Below are 26917 nucleotides of genomic sequence, written 5' to 3'. Positions count from 1 at the left end.
TCACATGTGGTTGTCTTACTTGAGCAAGTTGTCTCAGCCAGCATGCCAAGAATAGGTGAAAATGTTTTTATCTCTGGAAGTGGGGTTATATATCCTATTGTAGACTGAAGGACACAATGAATGTTATTCATTACCCCCCCCCCCCCCAATGTTTGTCTGATCCTGAGAATTCTGTGGCATATTTTGTCTATAATTTTTAGATTAATGCTTGGTAATAAGTAGGGAATATTTTTTTTAATTGAGTTAATTCTTTAGACATTGATCAGAAGATCCAACTGGATATTCTTCAAAAAGGCAGCCTTTTATTTTTCTTGGGTTTTGAGAATCAGAGGCTGAGACAAAGAGCAAACGAACAGGAGAAAGGTTGTTACACATAAATTGTATAGGAAACTATGTGTTGAACTAAATGCACATGTGCCTTTTATGTAGATACCAAGCCAGAATTTCTTTGGGGCAAACTGAAGAAGACTTGAAAACCTAATTTGGTTACCTCTGCATTTTTCTGTAGCCTTTTGTTACACTCCTTGGATACCCTTTTATCGAGTTTTCTGTTGCTAAAAGATTTTACACCGAAGGGTGAGTCTAATGGTTGTCTGGAGCTTATGTAAGACTTCGCTTGTGCTGAAAAGACTAGTCCCACCCTTTTGTCAGCTCCCTGCTGCTTCCCTTGTGTCGTAAGGTGAGTCGCATCAGCTTGCTGATTTGTCTGAAAAGTAATCCTACGAAATAAAACCTGTGAATGGTTCACTTCCAGCCAGGTCATTGAGCTGGTCTGGTTTGCAGGACAGAGGCAAAGCAAGGGAGTGTGTGGTGAGGGTGGGGGTCAGGGCAGGACAGCCCCTCTTGGTGATGGTACTGGCCTGTGTCAGCTTAAACTCATCATGAAGCTGTATCTTGAGTGTAAAATTACTCTGTAAATCATAGCAGATATTTAGTTTCTCTGGAGCAGGAAATCTGAGGCAGAAAGATAAAAGGTATATATACATACATATATGTGTATATTTTTCCCCAAGATGATAATTTTACACAATATGCTGATTGCAGTGGCCAAATAAGCCTTCAGTATCTTTGAAATACTAGATTTCACAGGTGGGACTCATCCAAGCATCTGTATTGTAGGCATTTATACCTGATCTTTTTGTGGCGGCTTTTCACTTTGGTGTAAAGAAATAGTATTTTCTTTGGTGTGAATCATCTCATCCTAAAGTAGATACATAATGCAGATCTAATGAATCATGCTCCTATTTTTCCCCTTGCTGTAAAGGAGTCTAGGCTGATAAGCTCAGATGTTTTTGTCAAAGGGCAGGTGAAGTTAATTCCTTCAACGATTTACAGTGTTTTCAAATCATACAGGCAATGACTCCAGCCTTCTGTTGGAGTTCTGGACTAACCTTCCTTCGTTATCTTGCTAACCCATTAGAACTAATGGTTTTAATACCCATTTTCTGTCAAGCCTGATAGTTTTCTTTTTTTGTTGTCCTTTTTTATAATACCTATTAAGACTTTTTCCTGCTGTTGCTTTTCTCGTGATATGTTACATTTTTGCATGTAAGAGCTGTCAGTGTTTCTTTTCAAGCCTGTTTGCAGACATGAGGCATACTGGCAAACTTGAAAGTACGAGGATGAATTTCCGGATCAGTTGACCTTAACGCTTAGGAACGCAATTTCTGCAGAGAGATTCGAGCTTTCGATTTGGAAATGGGGTAGCAGTTTTGTCACAGTCCGTTGGAAGCTCTTGGCCCGTTGCTGGCATTTCAGCCATGGCAAGCGTGGGCACCCCTGGGAGGGAGCTGCTGTGAAGGTGGTGGTCCTGGCTCCGCAGCCCTCCTGCTGGTCTCTCCTCTGGGTCTGTCTGGGGGGCTTTGCTGGGTATGGGGGGGAAAGGAGGCGCAGCGCAGGCGAGGGGTCTCTGCCACCAAGGGAGATGGTGTCTGTGGGAGCAAGCAGGTTTCGGAGTGCTGGGGATGTGTTCCAGAACCAAAGCGATGAAACCCAGTGTAGTGCTGAGGGATGAAATTGGTCAGAAGTCCCAAAGGAAACACAGGGGTGCTATTTTTTGGGCAATGCATTTTTTTACGAAATGGTTAAAGAGGAAAAAAAAATGCATTTTGCAGAAGGGATTTATCTATGTGTCCTGCAAAATGGTTACTGTAATCCTTAATTATCTCTAGGGTCACTTAACCTTTCCTAGTAGAGTGTTTTAAATGCCCAAACTGAAGTATTATTGCTATTAATAATTTCACTGACATCTCTGTGGCAGGTTTTCGGTGTTTTCCACTTTCTGGAGGCTGGTGTAACCAGTATTTGTGTTTGCTCCCTTTTTAAGGGATCTTTCTCATAAAAATTTACAATTTATTTCACTTAAGCTTGGGTTTCTGAGCTCAGTATCCTCTGAAAAGCTGCTTGTTTTCAAAAGATTCTGAAGAGTCTTTTGTAGATCTTTTATGGTTCTCTTTCGTATTTTGAAGTTCAACTAGTAGCATGGTTTTTAGATGTACTTTTTCTCTCTGCTTTGTGTACAGGAATAGGGAGGAGGAAGCGTGGCTTCCTCAAGGTTGTCTGAAATGTTTTAACTTCTACAGCAAATGAGGTGAGAATTAAATTGTCAGAAAGATAGAGACTAAATTATTGAAGCACTTGACTGTTTAAAGTAGCAGGGGATGTACTATAAAAGGTGCGAGTCTAACAGTCAAATGTGTAAACAGCACCTTATTCCTTCCTTGTACCTGATTTCTCACCACTCGCTTTATATAATGAGAGCCTAAATCAGTGTGGGAGATATGGCAGCCATTCTCAAAGTGTTAGTTTATGATGCCTCCACCAGAAGAATAATCTATTACCATATAGGATAGCAGAGAGAAAAGCATTTGCAAGGAAGATTAATTGAAGTAATTCATCACTTCAAAATGAAGAAGATTCATCAAACAAAAATAAAAGCTAAGTATTTTATGCGCCTCTATTGGAATTTGATAACCATTTGTTTTGCTAGAAAATGTATGTGGACTGGGCACCTAGTGCTTGTCTACACAAGGAAATTTAATGGTACAACTATGTGCTATAATTATATGCTATAATTATACCAATATAACTCCCTATGGAGACACTCTTATACCAGAATAAGAGTTTTCATGGTTTATCTTATTCTGCTTCCAAAGCACGTAAGTTTAAGTGTGAAAGGGTACTCTTATACTGGAGTAAGTTTCCACACTGAGCTAGTTACATTGGTATAATTATGTATTTTTTTCCTTCAGTGTAGACAAGTCCCTAGTGCATTTTCAGCTTTGAACTTTAGTTAAGAATTTCTTGGTTGTGATAAGTGTCTAAGCATTTTCATAGTATATTTTTTTATAATGGGACTTGGGTATTTAAACCAATTACTTAGGCCAATTAACAGCTTCCTGGGTTGTGGATAACAATAGGATATAAAAAGGGATCAAAAATAATATTCCTAGCTGCTTGGATGTATCTGCCTTTTTTCTTTTTTTTTTTTTTTCCTCCCCTCTGTGGTTTTACGAGTACACAGTGTACAATGATGCAACAGGTGGAATAGTCTGTGGCTGCCTAGTGGATTCTGTGTTGGACACCTTTTGTCTCCTGCTTCTCATTATTCCTTGAGTTTGATTGTGCTGTTGCTCTAATTGCATGCATCTCTGGATCACAGAAAGAAGGTTCCTTGGTGAAGTTGGAGGGGAAAAAAAAAAGACTTCCAAAAACGTTGATTGTTTAGGGAATTGCTGAGATTTATTGATCTTCACACAAGACAGTTGGGACCATAATTGATGTTACTAGGCTCAAGTTGTACAAGGAGCAGCTCAAATTGGAAACAGAGGGAAGGGAGGCTGCAGGTGCTCTTCTGATGTGTGATGCCATCAGAAGACAATGTAATGCTCTGTAGAAGGTAGGTTTGGTAGGGGTGATCTCCCTTGTCTGGTTCAGTCAGAAGCGGGTACCTAGTATCTACATGGATGGTGCTTTGATGTTGGCCACCTTCTCTTGTTCTCTTCTGCCCGTATCTCCTTTGCTGCTTAGAATACAGCATGTCTCATCCTTACGTTTGTGCGGCCCCCAAAAGAAGAATATATAAACACCTCTTCACAGTGTTTTAGCAGTTTCTGCAAATATCAACATAAATTCCTTAGAAACAGTTTTTCTTATGTATCGTTTCTACTTCTTGCAAAATGGCTGGTTTGAAATCATAGGGGTTTTTTTTGTCCTCTTAATTTTCTTTTATTGGTATTTATATTATATTTATAGTGTTATGAAGTCCATGTTGTCTCATTCTGTCAGAAATTGAAGATTATGACTTGAAATGAAAAGTAAATTGCAGAAACAGGAAAAGTCTTAAAATAAAATAGAGATGATGTAATAACCTCTGAATCATAGAAAAGCAAGGCTGGGGGGGACATCAAGAGGTCATTTAATCCATCCCTCTGCTCTAAGGCAGGATAAGATGGACCTAAACCATTCACGACGGATGCTGCTCTGTCCTGTAGGAGTTACGGAATGAGCAAAAAGGAATTATTTATACATACGCTTCCCCTCGCCCAAAGCTTTGTGCAGCTGAACTTGTCATAGGGTTGGTGTGAGAGGATATGTGGATTCATACAGGATTATTCAAGTATCTGAGTAGTTGTTTCTCGTTTTTGGAAACTTAATGCTTTCTGTCAAAATAGTCTAATGATGCTTGTGTAGTTCTGAGTGTAATGCCTATTTCTAATTTTAAGTGGTAGTCTGTTGTTCAGGTGTGTTTCTTCCTGAAGTAATTCTTTTTCTGTGTTTTCTTTGTAATCAGTGTCTCATCTTCTTGGGCACTGAGCAATTTAGTTTAAAAATGTGTAGCATTTCTTTTTGATCCTTGACAGTATTTCTGGTATATAATCAGTTTCACTTTTTTAAAATTCAATTTCTTTTTCTTTGTGAAAGAGCTCAGCAAAAACCAAAACAAAACAACAAACCCAAACAACAACAACAAAGCACAAAAAACCCCAAAACCAACCAAACAAAAAACATGCTAACAGCTAGGGGTAGGAGTTTAAATGGAGAAGGGGAAGAATGTATTCAAGAGATCATAGTACTTGTCAGAAGAACTGGGTTTAGCTGAAACGCCAGGTTAGATATGAAGTGAGTAATGTGGCTTCAAGAGATCTTTTTTCTTTGAAGAATAAATAGAATGTATGTTTCAGAATTTTACACATGGTATCTGCAGCTCTTTAATCCTAAATTGAAGTTTGCAAATGAGTGTCGGATGAATAACATCTTTCTAAATTGAACAATACCTAAAATTGGAATTGCAGATACTCTGTTGCTAAAATGAGTCTTTGGGCTTGTTTGCTCTATTTTGCCTTTTTAGTTTAGTTATATCGGCTGAGAAGCATCTGTCTTTGCTGCTAAATGACCTCCTCTGACTGGGCCAAGTGATTTTGACAGAATGAACTGTCTTCAGCCCTCATCAGCTGCAGGAAGAGGCTGCTGCAACTTGCAGCCTTGGAGAAGGGAGACAGATTAGATGTAAATGTACTCACATTGCCGTTGTCCTCAGAAATAGCTTACTCAGACATAAAGGAAAGATTCCTCGTACCTGTACTACTTCAGTGCTTATGAAGGCCATCATTTCCCTCTCTTTCTTCCCATTTAATCTGATCGTTAATTTTAATTCTGTTCTAGATTTAGTAATTTTAGAAAGTTGGGACTACAGCGTTTTAGGTATGCCCAAAGGGGGCTCATTAATCCTGAATGTCCTCTCTAGCAAAAAAAGGAGTTTCTTTGAAGTGATTTTAGGAATGCTGTGGTGGTGTTTTCACAGGATGGCTGATGTGGGCTCTCTTAAGGACTGGGAAATAAGAGGTGGGCATAGAAGTGGAAAGAAGCCAAGAGTTTTCAGGCAGACAGAATTTGAAACTAATGGTTTCTGCTGTGGGAGAGGGGAAGAAATTCTATGAATATGGCATAGTCAGGTTTCCTGTGAGATGATGTTTTTTGGATGAGAAATACTGAAGAAGTGGATCAGCTTTCCTGCTTGCATATTTCTCAGACCAGATAGGTCTTGCATGTTGATTTTTAATTTAATTTTAAATGGTGTGATTAAAAGAAAATTATGATCATATATTGAAAACACGTGCCTTCTTTGTATAGAAACTGACAGTTCTGCATAGGAGTTATACTAAACCCATGTACTTCATTCTGAACATCCAGGATAATATATTGCAGAGGATAATTAATCCTGCTTCCCTATTTCTGCAGTTACCTATGTGCATGTGTTATATGCATGTGTTTCTTTGTGCTGAGGTGCTCTAGGATGTTTCATAGTCTGCCAGTGTTGAAAGACCTGTCCCTTTTGGAGTGACTGCGTAAAGAGCGGTGAAGACTTAGCAACTTCTACTGTTTTGAGTGAGAAGTAAGTGAAGGCACAAGGGTTAAAACAGAATTTGACCTGGTTTAAACACAGGTCAGAATTTTTTCCTGAGTAAGCCATGGGGAACTTTCTGTTAGTATCCAGATATCTTTGGAGGTCTGTTCTGTAGAATTCTTTGGAAGTAATTCCTAAATCTCTGCAATTTTTAAAGTTTGTTTAAATCCTGTGGGTATTAGAGTTGATAATATTTTAAAATCAGTGGAGCTTTTAATTTTTTTCCTATCATTATTTATCTTGCTTATGAAGTATGTCTGTATAAATACATATATGTTGATCTAAAGAGCATTTTTTTTCTTGCAGAAATTAAAGTTTAAAGCTGAACAGATCCCTTAATGCTTTTGAGTTTTTGACTTGCTACATGTGTCTCTCTTAGTATGGCTGCTACATGTTAAGTACACTAATAGTTCTGTTTGGAATTACCCTGTTGCAGGGTGGTTTTGCCACCATCACCTTTAAATAGAAATTTACAACTCTTGTAATATTTGTCCTTTCAGTTCTAAAATCCAGATGAAGCATAATCCCATGAGTGTTGTTTTGCTGTTGCAATGTAATCTTTTTCAGATGATACATGATTTAGTTGGAAACAAATTAGCAGCTATGCATGCCTAAAGAAAGCAATTTAATAAACAAGATTTTTGTAAGACCTAATCAGAATTGTAAAACGATACTTGGGAATCAGTTACATTATAGAAAAGAGCTGGTGTGAATGTAGGCATGTGTGTGAATTCATGGTTTGCAATCACATTGTTCTCTCAAGTAATACAGAGGCTTTGACCTTCAGTCTCCTGTTTCTTCTAATTTATTAGTTATTAAATGTTTTCAATCAGTAATGAAAATTTTCACTCAGAACTGTAGTTTGTTCTGGTGATTGATTTAAATCTTAAAAAAAAGTTAAAATTGAGTGTCTTTTTTATTTTAACTACTGAAAAAAGCTATTTTCTAATGCTTTAAATCACCTGGTGCTGGCCAAATTTTTGTTAGTTTAGCTCCTCTGAGAAAGTCAGTTCCCTGCTCCTGACAGTGTCCATGTTGATGAAGAAGATAATTATAAATGAAAAATAATCACAGGCAAGTACTCACCAAAATTCTGTTGCTCCAGCTCCACAATAGGGGTCTCTGTCCAGCTCCACAATATGTGTATCTGTCCCCATATTTGCTGTCTGTGTCTAGTTGGCCCTTGGTCTGAGCTGATGCTGCTGATATGTCTCTAACTGGACAGTGGATTTTTATGGTGTTCAACCAACAGGATACAGAGACTGGTATGGAATGATGGTAAAAAGAAAACAAACAAATAAACAAGATAAACTGGTTAGTTTCCAGGTTACTATTAATATTTTGCACTATTTAAAACCAAGCTTTTTTCATCTCATACAGGGAACAGTTTTAACATAGAAAATATGTTACAAGAGAAGCAGTTTCTTGGCAGTTGAAGAAGTGATAGGGCTTCTGTTATAGAGCTGACTTTGCATTCCAATGATCCTGATCGTATATATATCTTTTAGGAATTTTGCATGTATTGGCTCTAGCTAGGGGCTTTCCTCTGTTTTCATATTTAGTTAAGACCATATATTGCATAATAATAATGATAATAGAAAGTTTGAGCTGAAAAGAGAAAATGCTAGATTAATGGGTAAGCTACCTGCTGTGAGGCTAGAAAGCAACAAATACAGAAAGTATACAGAAAGAAAGCTTTACACTTCTTTATAATGTCCCGGTCTGCTATCACTTGGTGTTAGTAGGGTGACTGATTTTTCTTCTTTTTTCTGAGCTTCTTTGCTTCTTGGTGTGGCAGAGGTATATATCTCTAAAAACTCTTTGGCAACCATTTCTCAGCATGTCCAGAACTTTCTGAACTTCTCTTTGTTGCAGTCTCATGTTATGGCTATGAAAAAAGAAAACAATTAACCTCTTTTGTTTGTCTGGTGGAGTTTTCCATTCTGTTACCCTTTTATGCCTCTTTATCCCAGTATCCTGTCTATTTTGTAAGTGTTTTTTTGGTTTCTTTAGACCTCTGATTTTATTCAACATGAACTCGGTGACCTGCAAAAAGAGAGAAGAAAACTGTGTCAGGAGTCTTCATACCAAAGCAACTTATGCTTCGACTGGAAGAGGGTGGCGGGGCACTTTGCAGAATGGAGGAAAATATTTGACAGCAGTCAGGGATGAGAGTAAGATCTGAGGGGTGGAAAGGGACAAAGGGCTGTGTTTTCTAGAGTATCTGCTAGATTCCAATGTTGTCTGGACTCTGATTTGTTCTGGAATTGCATTCTGGTGAGGTCCATTACGAATGCCAGCAGTAGGTATAATTCAGTTTTTGAAAAGTTGTCATTTCCTTTTTTTTTTTTTGTAATAGTGTAATCTCAGAGCGTGGCCTAGAAATTTTAAATATGTTTCGTTCAGGAGTGCTTGATGACATCTAGTGCATAAGGTTGAACTTGAGATGTTCTGGGGCTTATTTTTGCACTTATCTTAGAAATAGGTCAGTTTCTCAAAGGCATTAATACTGTTCCAAGTGATCTAGCAGAAAATGAAGTGTGGCTTGTGGGTTTTTTTTTGTTTTGTTTTGTTTGTTTATTTTTAATATGTTTTCAGACACCTTTTTTCTTTTGAAGGTAGATTTCTGGAAATTTAAAATATCTTGTTATAGCCTGTGATGCAGTTTGTCTGTTTTAAAACCTTCAAGAGGTGGGGTTTTTGTTTGTTGGGTTTTTTCTATTTGTTTGTTTTTGATCTCTTAGCCTACCCATTTGTCACTCTTAGTCCTGTTTCTTGATGGTAAAAACTAACATCGGTCTCCCCAAAGTCTTCACGTCTTGTTGCTTGTTAAGAGTGCATATAATACTTGTTATTGTGCAAGTGAAAAATCCAGTCGCAGAAAGGTGAAGTGTTGTGCTCGTGTTTGCGAAGCAGGTCAGCTGCTGAGCCAGGAATAGAAGCCCTGTCTTATGACTCTGCCTTAACCGCTGGCCTGCGCCGCCTCTCCCCAGCACTCAGCTCTTCCAAGAATGTAGTAGCAGTGGGCTGTAGAAGTAGCCACAGCAAGTATAGAAGCTTTGCTTCCAACTCTGTCGGGGACTTTGAGGCTTATACGTAGCTTAAAATACTGGGGGAAGAAAAAAAGGTTCCTAAAGGAGCTCCTGGATAAGTTTCGTAAAGTTATGGTTTACTTTGCTCTGTTTAAAAAAAAAAAAATCTAGTTGAAAATAGCTTTCCAGAAGGTTGTGGACATGGAAAAAAAAAATTCTACATGTTTGAAAGTCATACTCTGCTCTATAAATAACCTTAAGAGTGGCCTGTGATTAAATCTTTTGTATATTCAACAAACAACTCATTTTATGCAACCGCAACTATGATAAAATTGAATTAAATGGACCTGCCTCTAAGAAAAGAGACTGAATAGCTGAGTACCGCATTATTCAATGAATGGAAAACGGGGAGGCTGGCTGAAACGGCTGGGAAATGGTTTAACATTCTATCGGGCTAAAGAGCAATTCTGTGAAATCACTGTATTTGTTTCCCCCCTACCTCCCCGCCCTCAATTTTTAAATAGCAGTGCTCTTCATACTGTCAGAATTCAGTGTTGTGACACCCCTACTCAAAAGTTATGACAGCAGTGTAATGACAGCTACTGCCTCTTGAGAATCAATCAGGCAATTAATTTTGTAAATGAAATGCTGATTATACAAAGCTTCACATGAGAGGCCCAGTGATTAAAATCAATTTAACAAATTGTTTCAGGTGGGACTTGATTAATAATTTGCCATAAATGCTGAGGCTATATGACCAGCATACCTTTTTTTGTGTGTGTTAATGTAGAACTATATATAATGCTTTGAGTGGAAAAAATCTGCAGCTAACTGTATGTACTTCTGGCCTGTGACCTAGTTGTGATGGGTTATACTTTTTTGTGGGTACACTGTCCTCCCCAGTGTCCATCACATCACTTTCTCAGCTAATGCTCTCTCCAGCAATTAAATACATCTAACCTTTGCTAATAAAATCAAGTAACTGAGAAGGTGTATTCAAATCTGCTTGAATATTCATTGGGTTTAGGAATATTTTTCTTTAAAATGTTTAAAATTCCAAGTAGATGTGGGGTTTCTTTCATTTATCCCCTCTCCCCCTCTTTCTGTCACTTACTGGTTTTCAGGACTTTCTGTGTTTCCCCCTCTTACTCCAGTATTCTCTGCAGGGAGCCTTCCTGCAGCGCTCCTCTCCTTCCATTCCAGGCTGCTCTCTGCTTCTTGCATGACAGACACTATTTTTAGAACATCCATTTCTGTCCATCTAACCCTGTGTTTGTGTAGGAGCTGTACAAAGTGGGTAAGGGAATTTATTTCAAGTTCCAGATGGCAGCCGTGCACAGTGAGTGAAGATGTGTACTTGTCTGGGAAGCTGAGAACCTCATTGCCAGACAAAATAGAAGTCACTGGTATTCTGGGTGGGGCTTTTCTTTTTTTAACTTACAGTTTTCTGGGTTTATGAATGGATTTTCTCTTCCTTGTTGAGCCATAGCGTTGGCTACTGAGGCGGCCTTAGGGCTGTGAGACATCCTCTGGTGAACCTAGCCTGACAGCTAAAAGATGCTGTTTTTCCTCGCTATCTGCCTTGCTCCCCTGCCGTGGGTTACTATTTCAGTAGCAGAAATGGCAGAATTAGAACTGTGCCCCGTCTCACATGCTGCACTGCCAAAGATGTTGTATTGGTGCAAAACCACCCTACACTGACAGCTTTAATTTAAGCTCAGTCATGATCTGGCAGCATGTAGGAAGAGCAGCTGGAATTGATGCTGTATTGTGTGTGGTTGCAGATAGGTTTGCTAGAAGATGTCTCTAAGAACCCCTGAATTCTGCTGCACTGGAAATTACCACTAACTTGCCAGGGAACACTTTTGCTAAGAGACTAGATTGTCTGCATGCCTAAGGGAAGGTGTCTCCTCTGTACAGAGCATCCAAGTTGGAGGAAACAAAAATGAAGACAGAAAGATAATTCCTGAGTTCCCCTGGAAGAAGCTGGGAATTAGGACAGTGGGTTACAGGAGAAGGCTGAGGGTTTGAGTGTGGTGGCGACAGATGACACACCTTCAGTGGACTTCAGAGCAATCAGGGTATTACCTATATATCAGTAGTTGGCAGTGACAAAGGCAGTTTGAAGGGCAACAGTTCTGAGATACAACTTGTCAGAGGATTATTTTGGCCATCAGGTGTGATAAATGGGTATGATTCCTTTTTGATGTCGTCTCAACCTTTGCATGCACTCCTAGTGGCAACACGAAGAAGTCAGTTGTGTAGCTCGTTAAAAACAGGTTTATTTTCTTTGCTGTGTTTATTGTGGTTTGTTCTTTCAGTAGGCATTTAGGTTTATCTGTCTACAAAATAATAAGTAGAGAGTGGCTGAATCACTGACTTTCCAGTTTGCAGGTTGTGTTAAAGAGGACCCAGAAGAAAACCGGAAAACAGGCATAAAAATGTCCTTATCCCCCACACCTAGAGACAGTTTTTTGTATAATTATTTGTAAATGTTCTAGTGGAGACATAGTTGATTTTTTGGGTGGGTATAGCTTTGACTTTCTCCTCTTCTCCTTTTTAATTATGTACTTTCTGATTGGAGTGAGAAATTATCTTTACAATGTCTCTCTGCAGCTGAAATCAGACAGTATGTAGAGCCTTTAAGACAAGGAAAATTGATATTACTGTTAAATCTCTGCTAGTATGTGCTTCTTCATTCACTGGATTTTTCCCTCATCGTAGGCATATGTTGAACTTGGCTCTTTGTTTTTGCAGTGGACCTTTTAAAGTTTTAATAAAGCACAGACAGTGTGTTTGCTAGTCACTCTCAGATTTTAATATTAATGTACAGCATTAAAACTTGCATTAATACTTTTTAAATAGTTGTTCACATCTTTCTTAAAAGGATACTTAAAACACAGGTAATGAGAGTTGTGTTTGATACTCACGCTTTTGTTGTGTAAAAACGTTGGCTGAGGAGGCCTTGTACATGTTCATACAAATGATGACATTATATAGGAATGGATTATCTTTTCCCCAGTTGCGTCCTTATGCCAGGTGTGTCATTGTATTACGGTGAATACTTGTGATTATCTCTAGCGATAAATTTGTAACTTGGTGCCTGACCTAGAGCTGAGAGCTCCATGCCCATCTTTCTTGGAATGTCGGTAGCTGATTGTCAGCTGTCTTTATTATGAAGTTTCAAGGCTTTGGTATTAATAAAGAGACGCTTTTTTTAATATGGAGACAGAAGCTTTGGCTGCAGATCAACGAATAAACAAAGAGTTATTGTATTCAGTAGCTCTAGGAGTTTGAGGGCAAGCCTACTTGAGAGTGTTGAGTTCGAGTTGTTTTCTTGTAGGCGCAAATGATGTAGCTTTAGTTGTTGGGATGCGCTGTGGCTTATATAGTCCCTGTAAATTGCAGCATTTGCTGCTGTCAGCCAAACCAATGCTTCTTTCAGGTTTTTTTTTTGTTTGTTTGTTTAAACAAACAAAAAAGGACACTTTCACTTGAGTAGTTATATCATGTGAATGCTCTTGCCATGTAGCGAATTGCTCTGTCTGCCTTGTATAAGAGCTCTGGTGTCACATCTGAATCCCACTGTGACCTTTGTTCTTTGTAGTATCTTTAAAGAGCTAAGTTGCATTTTGGGACTGTTACCAGTGTCGTTCGTATTGATAAATGTCTTTCAAATAAAGATTTTGGTTGTTAGATGTGAAGCATACATTGATAACTTTTGTAACGCAATATAGTGTGTACGTAGCAGCGGTGATGTCTCAAAAGGAAGAGCTGATACATATTGGTCAGACTGCTGCTCAAGTTATTCTGGTGTTCACCCTGCCTCAGATCTTACTGGACACGAGATACCCAGCAAACCGCTGGTTAAAAGATAAAACGGTAGTGTGGTTTTCCTCTCGCTTTAGAAGAGGTAAAATTGAATCTCCAGGTACTTCAGGGTGAGATGATTTGATTGTTTTGGCTAGGAAGAGAGCAGAAGTGGTGGTGATACTGAGTTTACAAGTGGATGTAGAATATTAATTTTTCCTCTTCTGCTTGTGGCAGGGATGCTGAGTTTGTCTTCTTCTACACAAAACATTGCAAAAAGGAGCCGGTAACAGAAAAAGGTTGTCAGTTACTATTTGTAGGCAGTGTAGGCTTTCTTTTTTCCTTTTTTAATGGTTGAACTGTCAATTTGAAGACTGGGAATGAAACCTTGGCCCTATTGCAATCATTAGCAAACCTTCTGTTGGGTGTTTTAATGCATTCACAAGGACTCTTACAAAATGCTCTGTTCTTACAAAGCCTGATAGTACATGTGCAAATGAATCTGATACTGACACAAGATAGGCACTGTAATAAAGGGGTTATAAATTATAATAGTACTGTGGACTGAAGCAAAGAATAAGACTGAGGTATTTTGAGGAACTGCAGGTCTATGCAAAGTTTAAGTTAAATGCAGCAAGTCAAAGAGGAGGTGCAGAATCAGAAGTAGAAGGCTGAATCCATTCAGGCTTGCCTGGCAGAATGTGGAGTAAAAATATGCAGTAAAAATACCATAAGCAAACATTAGCTAAATTGATGAAAACTTAATGTGTATTTTGGAAGTAAAATAGCACTAGAAAAAAATTGGACCCTTCTGTAAAGGGAGGTGAAGGAAATAAATGGAGATTGATAACTGCAATGAAACTAGAACAAAATTTAAAAAGTAATTAAAACTTTATAGTACAGCATGTTAAGAATTAAGTAAAGGCATGGAAGGTGCCATCATCCGTTCATGGTCATGCATGCCCACTGGGTTTTAGCATGTGATGCAGTTACAGCAATGCTGTCATTTTCAGTATTAGGGAGCAGGTGTGGAGGGGTTGGTTGTTGGTCCCTACAACATGATAAGGTTAAGACTTGTGATCATCTTGTCACCAAAACTTGTGTTTGAAAACTGTTGGAACCAATGTTAAAGAAAATATTTGAACTTAATAAATGTTAAGGGAACCTTCAGATAAGATTATAATACGTATTTTTCAACCACGAACTCCTCCTAAATAACTTTAGAAAATGTGGATGAAAGAAAGTCTATAAAAATGAAACTTTAAGTTTAAAAGAATACTGAAGCTGAAAACTGTGCATGTGTTTAATTTGGGAAAGGTTATAATTACATTTTTACCTCCACTGTATGTGAGACATCATACTGGATGAGCAGCTATTTTTTCTTTCTGTTAAGTGTATGGCTCCAGGTCTTTCTCACCGTATGCTGTTCTGAAGACAAAATTTGTTCTTTTGTTACACAGTTTCCTACAGTATTGATCATGGTCATATTAAATTCTAAAATCACATTTCTGGTGAAGAGATTTTTTTTTCTCTCTCCATTTTTATAGTTGGGAAACTGAGGCATTGCTGTGGGAAGTTTAAGTGGCCTGTTTATGATGGCTGTAGGTTAAATTTTCTGAAACATACAGCTTCTGAAAACACCTTCAAAGCACACCTCATCAAATTAAAAAGTAGTTGCAGCTGCAGATATGTAGCATTTTCTGCAATTTAAATCCTGTTATTTCAAATCAGGAAACAAGGAATGCATTGAGTTGGTAAATTCTGAAAATTTTTTGTTTTAGTGAAAAACCGTGGCAGATGCAGGGTGGACGCCAGTTCTGCCTGAGCAGCCTACGGCTGTCTCAACAGTGAGAACATCTTCTGCTTCACACACCGGCCACGAGACAAGCGATGCGTTGCGTCCTGTAGCACCCAACAGCCCCTTCACTGTGCTGCTGCCCACAGGTCCCTGCAGCAGGGGACAAAAGCGTGACCGTATTTAGAGACTGATACAGTTATATCTCTGAAGGAGACGTGTTTAACGCTGCAAGGGCAAACTTAATTCCAAGAGCTCTAACTGCTGTGGTAGTAAGGGCTCTTAAACCTGGGGAAGAGCTCGCTGTTAGGCTTTGTTTTGTCTTGCAGAAATGTGATGACAGACACTGAGTCCCTCTTAGGTGTCATAACATTCAGCTGTGCTGTGCAGATGATCAGGATCTGATCTGAAGGGAATCAGGGATGGCTGTGGTGAGTTGCCACCCACCATAAGGACCTGACAGTGCATGGGATGAGATGTGCTTCTTCATTGGGTCTGTCTTCTCCATCCCTAAAGATGATCAGAGTGCTCTTCTGTCCTGTTTGTTCTTTCCCTGAGACCTCAGAGGGAGTGGGGAACAGGCAGTATGGGCAGCCTGGGGTAGGTCTCTTGGGGTTGTCCCTGTAATTCACCTGGGCATATTCACCATTCTCAGAGTCTCGTCCTCCCATATTCAGTATCTCCCGTCTTTGATCCTGATGCCTCAATTGCAGTGGCCAGAGAGAATTCTGGGTATGCCTATGTCCCTTGCTCCTCATACCCCGTGACCACAGCCGCCTTGGTTTCAGGGTTGTGTGTGTCACCTACAGACTGGGATTACAGCAATATCTCAGGCTCTTTATCCCTCCACCTTTCTGAAGTGGAGGGATGTCACCTGTGGTAAAGAGGAGCCTCGGTCCTGGAGAGGACAAGGGGAAGCAAAGAGACAACAGGCTGGTGAGGAGAAGGAAGGATGAACTGACAGTGAAGCTTACTCTCCTAACACACAAAAAAACCCCTCTCCAGCACTTGGAGGTCACTAGTCTTCAGCCTGTGTCCATGTCACCTCCTGACCTTGTTTCTTCTCCTTCCCTTCAACTCTTCCTGCCTCCCTTCTGTCTCTTTTGCTTTTTTTAACCCATTGTCCTTCTTTCTTTGTCCAGCAAATTTGAGGCCACCTCCATCTACCTTGTAAATCCTCTGAAGCCATGTGTGTGTTTCCTTTTCTTCCTCCCATGCTCCTCATGGTCTGGTGATGTTCAGGTGCTCTCTCTCGACAGGGGTGCGCACCTTGCCGTTCCTGAACACGTAGTGTCACCCTGGCAAATTAAAATTCTCTGCCTCAAAGCATGGTACTCAAGAGGTATTTTTAAGTGTTTCATGTAAGAACATAAACGATGTATTTTTCTGTGACCTCATTCTAAGACATAGCTGAACTGTTTCTGCTGAATTTTCCAGAGAATTTCAGCCTCAGGCATACATATGGCCTGGAAAATTTCAGCCTAAATACTTGAAGTTTGGCAAAGTTTATACGCAGCTGAAAGTAGTCTTAATAGTGGCAAGTGTCAGGCTGTTTTAGCTGCATAGCTGTCTGCATTGTTTACAACTATATTTAAGTATTGGATGCTGAACAGAAGGTATTATGCTCAAGACTAATTAAAATTAAATTTGAGTCAATGTTGCTGTTGGAGTTCAGACCTGGAAATAACACCCTGAAACAGAAAATGGTGGCACTGAACAGTGCCATTTGACTTCATGAGAATCTCACAAAGGAGGCTCAAGACTTGCTTTGAACAAGGATTTATATTTGAGAAGATCAATATGACAGGTGAACAGAAGGGAGCCAGGAAGAGTTGAAGGGAAGGAGAAGAAACAAGGTCAGGAGGTGACATGGACACAGGCTGAAGACTAGTGACCTCCAAGTGCTGGAGAGGGGTTTTTTTGTGTGTTAGGAGAGTAAGCTTCACTGTCAGTTCATCCTTCCTTCCCTTCTTCTCACAAGATGAACATTAAAACACAGAAATAAACCTAGATAAAGTATCTTGGTCCGAGGATGATATTTATTTTGGTCTGAGGATGGTATTTATTCTGCTGGGACCCCATAAGTAGGAATCTCTAGTCCATTTGCTGAGCTTTCGTGTTTATGTTGTTCTTAGTTAAAAGTGTGTTGAGAGCGCATGACAGCCTAAAAAAAAAAGAAAAAAAAAAAAAGGTGGTGTTATGGGTCAGATGGCCTGAAGGGTTTGGGGAACCATTGATTTTGAATGTGTGAAATATAAATAGTAAATTACACAGGGACATTTAGTGGTGAAAAATAGAAACTTCTGATCTGGCCACAAAGAAGCTAAATAATAGAGGGAAAATTGCTGACTAATACTAACCCGGAATTAGAAGTGAATTTGCAGTTTGTTATGGTGTCAGAAAACGGCAGTCCTCTTTTGAAGTGAATGGAGGTGTTGTGGGAGGAGGAGTAGAGGGTTATCATCTCTATCTCATCGGGTGTCGTGTCCACATTCAGTTTAGCTGACATTCCTGTCAAATCAGTATTGGTAAGGATGGGGAGCCAGTGATAAAAATGAGAAGGTTTGAGTTTTTTACTTGCAGGAAGGAGCAAGAACAACACACAATGGTTCGTTAAACAGTGACTTCTTTGGAGAGTACATACTTTGTATGTATAAGGGAAAAAAGCAGTAGTGTGTTAGTAGTACCAACAGCAATAATGAGAAGGAACAGGGATGGGAGGGGGGGAATTTAATTTCTTATTGTAATAACTATTACATCAGAATATAATTGCCAAAAAGGACTTGCAGAAGCAGTGTTACATAGCAGGCTTTAAAATGAAACTGGTCAGCAGTACACTGTAGGAAGACACGTACAGAATGTGCTACGGGAAGGAATCCTGCTCCTGGCGGGAGGGTGAATTAATAGGTCTTTTTCCCTGGGAGGAGGAGGCGGGGGGGATATGTCTCTCTCATGAAAATGAGATTGTGATAGGCTTTTTAAAAGCCTTTTTCTCCCCTCTTTCTTTTGTGAGTATAACTGGCACTCAGGAATTAAAAAATGGATGTCATATTAACAATGCAGTGCTGCGCTTGACAAAATATGATATTTTTTCTGGTTCAGTTAGTCCTCAGTAATAAAACATGAGAGTAATACCACACAATGGTTGACACCTGTCTTGAAACTGTTACGGTGCTTGGTAAGTGCTGCCAAAAAGTCTAAAAATAAAACTTCTCTCCCCTCCCCCTCCATGGGTGATCGCAGTTTGGATTTTCTAAGGTCTGTTAAGGAGGCAGATAAACTTTCATGTAAAATGTGGGTTATGGCTTGCCTTTTGATCTGGACATTTATTAATGCACGTGATAGTGATATGAAAATGTCGAAATACAGCGTGTTCTTGGAAACTGTATTTTCTTTCCACTTACCCTTTTTCCAGGGTGGGAAAACAGAGGTTTTCTCAAGGTTAAATGGCTTGTCCACTACTTGTGTGTCTCTTGATAGACATGGTTTTATGTTTAAACATCAAAGGCAGTGTTGCTAATCAGTTTACAACGATATACTTGATTATTTCTTAAGCTGAAATTTATTGGGCAGTTTTTCTGCATCTTCTGTAGGTAAGAGAACACCGAGTACAATTTTATTTTTAAATGCAATGGAAGTACCAAACTCGCCATTCAAAAACTCGTCTAATTAATGTGAGAACCAGAGTATGGTACTTCGTTTGTATGTCAAGTCAGTATTTGATGTATAAAGCACTGAGAAAAGACGCGTACATTTTGCCAGCGGTGAGCGTGACTATTCTGACCTTTTCCTTTCCGTATTTAACGTATGCATTTCTGCGTTTGTGTTTCACCCCAGGGCAGTCCGATGGATCCCATGGTGATGAAGAGGCCCCAGCTGTATGGCCTGGGCAACAACCCTCACTCGCAGGCCCAGCCCAGCAGCCCCTACCCTGGGCAGCCCTACGGCCACCCCGGCCCCCAGCGCTACCCGCTGGGGATGCAGGGCCGGACCCCCGCCATGGCCGGGATGCAGTATCCGCAGCAACAGGTCGGTGCAGGTTCGCTCCGCGCCCCTCCGGTTTCCCACCTCCCCTTCCCCTCCCTCCTGACCCTGATGTGTCCTACCAAGGGTACGGGAGAGAAAAATTCGGAAAGAAGCGTTGCTCATTGCAGGAGGAGGGTGAAGGACTGTTTTGAAAGTAAATATATTGCGTTGGCGGCATAATGTTTTCTGAAACCCTATACAGTCAGAAAAAAGTTTGCTTTGTTGCTGGCATCTTTTTGGAGAGAGGAGTATGTCAATAGCCATCAATTTTCTTTTTTTTCCAGTTGACATCGTTTAGCCTTGTATGTGTGTACATATATATTTTTTTTTAAATTCTTTTTCTTCCAGGCTTAAATACACTTAAATGTAAGATGAAAACCTAGAGCTGACATAAGTGTAGCAAGATTAGTGTTGTCCAGTGCATACAAAAGTGTTACATATTTACATCAGCTGTTTTTTGTAGAAGTGTGAATTTTTTGTTTTGTTTGGGTCTTTTTTGCTTGTTCTGGTGGGGTTTTCTTACTTTTTTTTTTCCTTTCTTCTTCTCCTCATTTTGGTAGGAGCCTGCAGCTTTGCTTTCTTTTTATTTTACTCTTTTTTTCCTTTACCGACTCTTTTAAAGTCAGTATTTTTTTTTACATAGAAATGTAAGACTTTCCTTTTATGTACTTGGATTTTACTGTCAATGGTGACTTCTTCTGCCTTTTTCCGACCCTTTGAAAGATCAGTCCCAATGTTTGTACCACGTATTAAGTAGTACAGTAGTTTTCTAGAGGGGAGGATAAACCAAAGTTATCAAGAAGTAATGTGAGTGTAGGCAAATGGGAGCGCTATACTTTCTTGTGAGCACAACAGAGCAAAACTTTATCATTAATGGGAAGGAACATTTGTTTTGTACAACTGACTGGTTGCACGTTAGCTTTTTTTGTTATTTATTGTTAAATATAGAGAAGAGGAGAAAATTTTGGACTCCCTGGCAGATAGGTGCCTGGCTAATTCTTGTTATCACCAATCCACCAGGACAGGACATTAATCAGGCAGTTAATTAAATAACAGTTTCAAATATAGTAGTTGGGTGAATAGTACCATTATCAATAGTCTTCATTTTTATTATTTTCTGTTGTTAAATAGATACTTACTTGTAAGGAAGAGATTGTTTTGTGTAGAAGTGTCAATGTACTTGGTTGCTAGATCCAAACAGCACATGTTTTGTCAGCTGTAAAAGGAGGAGAAATTGAAAAAAGGCGGCTTTATTTTCCTGTGTGGCTGCAGCCAAATGAAGTTATTAAAACATATTTTTAATTTTAAAATGAGTTATTCTGCGTTACGTGGAGATGAGTGTTGAATTTTCACTTCATTTGCTAATTGCTTGATAATTGTAAATTACCCGTCAGCAGGCAGTGACCTGGCACAGCGATTGGCTGCCGGCCCTATCCGTCTTCTCACAGCATTAATATAATTGGCTGAGCAGCAGCACAGTTCTGAGCACTAATGCTCTTTGGGGAAAAAGTGAGAGGATAATTATGACATTGAATTTTTATTGAACGGACATCACCACCTAGGCATGATTTTGTTTTGGACAGCCTCCAAAGCTTCGTGTGTTTGGTTTGTGAACCTCTAATGATCTGAATCCAGTTCTTTTCGTATTGCTCATATATTACCACCTTTCTACAAAGGATTAAAATGCAGGAATGCAGGTTTGTAAATTGAATTGCCAACTTACCAGCTGAGTGGTAAGTTGTCTTTGGCACAGGATGCCACAGTTTGATTCCTGGCTGGATTTTTACTCCTGTGACATGAATATTAAATAAGGAGAGCCTAGCTATGCCTGTTAAAATTGGCTGTGTAGCATATACCTACTTCTAGATATAATATATATAAAATAAGTAATATTGCCAGAAGTTTTAGAAGATGAATCTCAGCACTTTCTGAAAATTGGAGTCCTTTACAGTGTCACATTTAATTTATCAAAAGCACAAGGCACTTGCAAATACTTGATCAGTTAAAAATACTGGGCCTTAAACACATACAGTGCTCAGATTTAAGTCTTGTGCAGAGGGAGCATTGGGTAGATGCATTATGAGGGTGGAAGTGCCACACTGTAGGAAGGGTGGGAAACAGCAGTTGGAAAGGTTGTTCTTATTTTAAGTTAGTCTGTTGTTGCCCAAAGATAGCTGAGGGTGTCGGCGTTTTGTTAGACTGTGAGGACTTTGGAATTTTGAAGAAGACCTTGAAATGTTAAGTCTGGCTCTTTGTCAGCGAGTGTTGTGGCTTGAGGTTAGAACTATGGGACTTGACATATTTTAACTTGCAGGCTCTGCTGCAGGATGCTGCAAATGGAGAAATAAAGATGAAAAACAATGCCCTAAAAATGCAGCTAAAATTAATGGAAATGGTAGAAAAATTGCCAAGATGTAGTTAGCTGGTCTGTGTCACGTTCCAGCCTGCAGCCCAGAGGTGGAGGAGAGAGCTCGCAGGAAGGGAGGCCTCTGGCATAAGCAGTGAAAGATTAAAGAGGATGAAAAAGATGACATGTTATCAGGTGCAGTCATTCTACGTATCTGCAGCATGGGTGTCAAGCACAGCCTGCTAACCCGTTGAAGAAGTGGCATCTATGTAACACTGCAGACATCCTCTTACAACTGCTCTTTGGTCTAGGCGTGCTTGATACCGAACAGGAAGGTGCAAATAAAACCCCAAATTTTCTTAACATTCCATGTGGAAATGGCAGGATGTTGAAGAGAGTACAGAAGGTACGGGGTATGTGCTGTGACGTGGCTGCAAAGGGTGCTGTGAAGAGAGAAACCAGATCTAAGCATTTGAGCTTGGAACTCATCTCTCATGAGTTACGATGACAAGCCCCAGAACAAAACACTAAGCCTTATATAAGGAGCAAAATTTGAAATGCAGACAGTCTTTTTGCATTACTCACTAATATAACCAGAGATAAAGGGGTTGAGATATATACATAGGCATGTGGGAAAGAGAGGTAAAACTGTGATGAAGCTAATGGTAATCTGAGGTTTGCTTTTTCTTCTCCAGTGCTTGACAACAGAGATCCAAATTTATCAAGTGGAGATGGATGATAGCTTGTTGTGACAAAATGCTAAGCAATTTGAAGAATGCCGCAGCATTTTGCTAGATTTTAAGGGCATGTCCGGTTAAGTCAGTGTGAGTCAAATAAATATATAAAGCATTTGGACTGATTTGTGCAAAATTGTCTTTATGGGTTAGGAGATCAAAAATCAAATTGATTGTGTACCTGTATAAAAGGGGAAATATAAGAAAGAAAGGCGCTGCTAAGAGAGTCATATACTTAATTTATAGGATTGCAGACTTGACAGTTTATGTCTCTTTTGTCAGTAGGCATAAATAGGTATGGTGAATGAATTACTAGCAAAGAGATTTTCATGTTAGGAAACTGTTGGGGTTTTGTCTCTTTCCTGTCCTCTGTCAGTGGGACGAGAGGGGAAGGAGCCAAGGGAAAACTGGGGCCAGGTTGACCTGTGCCTATGTTGTCAGTTTTCAACATGATTGAAACACAGGTTGTAGCAAGGCTGGTGTTTGCATCCCAAGGTTTTAAAATGCTGGTCTTGCATGTGAATATTAATACTGCCACCTCATCATGTCATGTACTCTCTCTCCTGCTTTGCATGGGATGAATGTAATTTTAGGATTATTAGTGCTCGTCACCCAAGACTTCAGGGAGATTGCAGTGTACATGTGAAAAAGAGAAAGCAGAAAAACATACTTTCAGGTTTAACTTTCAGTTTCTTATCTCTTAGATATTTCTTGGAATTAAAAGAGAGGTAATGTCAAAATTGAAAAGCCTGATACGCAGGAGTACTTAGCACCTGCAGACTTCAGGCTTAATTTTGCAATACGTTTCACTATAAGATGAGTAATAAGATCTGATTATAAGGGCAATAATTTCCTTCTCACTTTTCTCCCTGTACTCCTTTTGGACCTCAAGCAAGCTATGATCATCATAGCTTCTGGCTTTGGTTCCAGTGCCTTGTCAAAGTGTTTCTGTGCGTTAGTACTGTAGGAAAGCCTTCTGCTACTTCGTAAAAAGATTTTTCCTAAAACTAGAAATACCTTGGTATACCTATGAAAATCAGTGCAGTTTGGTTTTTTCTGCCTCTGTCTGATGGTGTTGCTTTTCATGTTAATGTTATGTAATGCTTTATTTTGTGCTGAATTTCATTAAGCTTAAAAATCAGCTCCTTGAAATACTCACATGTAGGTTTCAGAAATTTTCAGCAAAGTCTGAAGGTTTGGATTTGTGAATATGTTTGGAAGAATTGAATGGTGTGATGTGCCTTTTTAATCAGATGATCATTGCCTAATTGATTTTTTTTTTTAGGATACATTACAATTTCTTGTGTACTTGATGGACTGGAACACCAACTTATTGTGTCAATAGGATCGTGTTGCTATAATGCATAGTAAATTCTTTATGAAGGACAGTTCTGTGAATATATATAATAGCTGTTTAAATTGAAGTATTTCAGTACTTTTTCATTTCAGTACTGGTCATGCAGTTGTCTTAGTGCTTTGAGCCTGCTTGCCGTAACTCAGTTACGAGGCTGGAGCCTCAGTCTATTCTTTCTCCCTTTTTTGCTACAGAAATACTCTAAGACAAAAGGGTGCTAATCGTTTGTCCCTTTAACAGTTTTTATAGTCTTGATTTGCAGAATTAAAGAATGAACATTGTCAGTATCCTCATAGTTTCAAGAGTGAAACTGTAAATATTCAGGGAAACTTTTTTTTTTCCTTTTTTCCCTCTGTATTTAAAAATACAGATTATTTTCGGGATTAAGAAAAATATGCTGGCGCTTTTTTTTTTTCCTTATGTGACAATGTTTTTTTTAAAGGGACAGAGAAGTTGTAAAACCTCTGCGAATGTGCAGCAAGGATTTATTGTAATGGAAATTGCAAGTCAACCAGCACTATAGCAGCACCAATGTGATTACCTCATTTAGGAAAGGCTTTACAGTGCCTGTGTTGGGTAATGTCCTAGAATGGAAATGTCAAATTTACGCCAAAGAAATCAATTGACTGTTGGCTTGGCAGGTAGAGTTTTAAAGCTAGCAAACACAAATATGTGTACTACTAGGTGGCTGGTTGTGTGTTAGTTTCTGAAATAATCTTAATTCTAGAAGATTGCGTTACAGTAAGAAATTGAGGCTTTCTGTAATGTTTTGCTCTGAACTGTTAACTTAAAATGTAGCATATCCGTACAGTGAATACTAGTCAAGTGGTAACATTTGTCTTCTGTGTGTGATTGCCATCACCAGCTAGAGAGTATGGTGTAGACTGTGATTTTTTTGTGCTTCTAAGCAGCTTTTAGTGCAGTTGATGTTAGTCTTGGTTAAGGGAGCAGACACAGAAAATAAGCAAGTTTTAATTTCTTAGCCTATTTATTTTGCAAGAACAGAATGAATCAGTGTGATCAAATCTCAAGAAAAGCCAGCAGAAGACAAAACATTGAGATGCGTTGCTTTTTCTTAAAGATGGATAGATGCATTTCATGCACACACATAAAAAGGGAGCGTGAAGCTTTGATCAGTGTGTGCTTCAACAGTATGTTTTTCCAGTTTTTTGTTTGGGTGGGATGGAAGGGAATTTTTTTGCAGGGTGTTTGTATTTTATTTTGGGTGTTTGTTTCTTTTGTTTATTTTGTTCTGCCTTTCTCCCCTGGGCATTTAGTTAGAGCTCTCACTAGTAGATTATAGACCTTCTTAGTAATTCCTGGAAAGCAGAGTGGTTGAAACTCTTAAGGATAGAATCTTTTCCCAAATTCCTCCTCAATTAAAAACTTTAAAATACTTTGAGTGAAAATAATTCCTCAGTAAAATTTTATTTGAATGCTATATCTGCCATCCTGTTGAACTGCTATAAACTTCCATCAAAAAACCTCTGTCAATAAGTAGAAGAAATGCTTCCTGGAGAGTGTAAAGTTTTGAATCCTTCCTTTAATGAATCAGAAAAAGGGATGAGAAGTTACAGCTATTTGTCTTCCTTGTAAGGTCACCTTTAAGAATGAATCTTTTAGTGGTCAAGTGTTAATAAATGTGAAGAAAAGTTGCTGCTCTTTGTCATGTAAAGAAATGGGATTTTTAAATTTCAGATTTAGGAAAATGCTAAATACTGTGCTTGTGCAGACTGTAGGAAAATGTTTAGCGTGGTTCTTTCTTTTGGGTATACTAAGCCTCATTGACTAAATTGAAAAAAAGGCTGCTACTTTAGTTCATGGCAGGATAAGGCTTTATGTTGTATTGTCTCCTTTAGAATTATCCCTTCTATTGAGTGTAATTCACTCTATAGAGGGAGGTGAGCACAGATTACAGATAATCACAGAATCAAATTTGACATAAGTTTGGGGTCTTTATGGTAGCTTAGCTCTTCATCTTAATGCTGGTCATCTGAGAATGTTTACCAAAGAAAATCCCTAAAGTAGCAGAATTGCATTATTATGGTAAATAGAAACATTTGAGTAGCTTCTATCATTTCTTTTAAACTGTGTGGAAAAAATGTAGGTTGAAAAGGAAAAAGAACTGATCCTTCAGCTGGTGAGAGAGTGCTTGGAAATGAGACAGGGTCGACATTTTTATATGTTCAATTACTATGTACTGATGCTCAGTAAATGCTAATTTTTGCCTCCATCTTGGAGTAAATGGCAGTCTACATTTGTATAGAAAATATGTAAGAATCATCAACCTACTATGCCAAATAAAATATTTTTTCATTACTGCTAAATGATTGTACTTCAGTTGGAATATTTAATAGATTTAATAGCTGTAATCATATTTGTTATTCTGCTTGGAAGTGGGGGCATGAGAGAGGAAAATATGCAATCCGTGTGTGTTGGTGTTCTGAAAAAGGTTGCTGTTAAGGAAGCAGCAGCGGTTATTTTGTTGTTGAAAACTTGGTTTGCTGAAGTATTAGCTGTCAGTCTACACGGGAGTTAGGTAGGAAATAGATTTTGGTGATCAGAAGAAGAGAACAGAGGGCCGTTTGCTGCTTTACTAGGAAGACACAAAATCATTTACTTATGAACAGCTCATTTTAAATGGCAACAGGAGGCATGAGTTTATTTATGTTTGAAGTAAAATAAACATCTTTATTTAAGAAAAGGCTGCTGTGTTACTCTGTTCAACAGCTGCCATGTAATGACTGTGCCAGGAGGGTTTTAAAGGGTAGGTAAGGAATAATTATCTGTTGCTCCTAATATTATAGTAGTTTTCTGTTAATAATATTCATCAAGGAATAACTGGCACACCCAACTACTGAAATGACATCCAGACCCACCATGTGTGCACACGTTAAGATTTCTGTAACCATACTTTCTGTAATGGCCCCAGGGGGCAACACAATGTTTTGGTGTTTTTTTCAAATCTTGGTAGAAATTTCTCAGAAGATACTATCAATTGTCTATAAACTTGAACTTGCTCAGAGGAAGCAAGGGAGGCTCTAGAGTTTGCTTTTTTAAAAATAGACACTGTGTTTCCCACAGCTGAAAATAGGGCTGAAGATAAGGCGAAACCTGCCTGAAGTTAGTGGGAAATTTGCTGTGACTTCAGTGGCGCTGCAGTTTCACTTGGGGGCCACGTGGTCAGGGTTGGGGTTGGGTGACTTGTCTTGGGTTGATAGCATCATAGGCAGAATCAGCCCTCTAAGTGAATTGTAGAGAATTTCAGAATGAGACAGGTCAGTACCCTTCACTTTGGTGACCCTGGGACAGAGTCAGGTAGCTTGTTTCTTGGAACAATAGGCCTTTCAAAAAATACCTGATACCACACTAGCTCAGGATGAGATTCCTGTTGCTACCAGCAGCTAGCTTGT

The 26917-nt window shown here is 39.1% G+C and overlaps 1 protein-coding gene across 1 annotated transcript in view; it reads left to right on the top strand.

Moving 5' to 3' along the window:
* The window catches only part of ARID1B (AT-rich interaction domain 1B), a gene marked incomplete at its 5' end in the record, with an annotated part of 326929 nt that overhangs the window by 13786 nt on the left and 286226 nt on the right, over positions 1–26917 (top strand). The window contains one exon of the mRNA XM_080342352.1: positions 18881–19072. Within this exon, the coding sequence (XP_080198478.1) occupies positions 18881–19072 (192 nt within the window). The remainder of the gene's footprint in view (positions 1–18880; positions 19073–26917) is intronic.

This window comes from Nesoenas mayeri (genome assembly GCF_963082525.1).
Source record: "Nesoenas mayeri genome assembly, chromosome: 3".
In the NCBI taxonomy this organism is placed as follows: Eukaryota; Metazoa; Chordata; class Aves; order Columbiformes; family Columbidae; genus Nesoenas; species Nesoenas mayeri.
The sequence above is the reverse complement of the archived record's forward strand: the minus strand, read 5'-3'. Positions and strand labels throughout refer to the sequence as shown.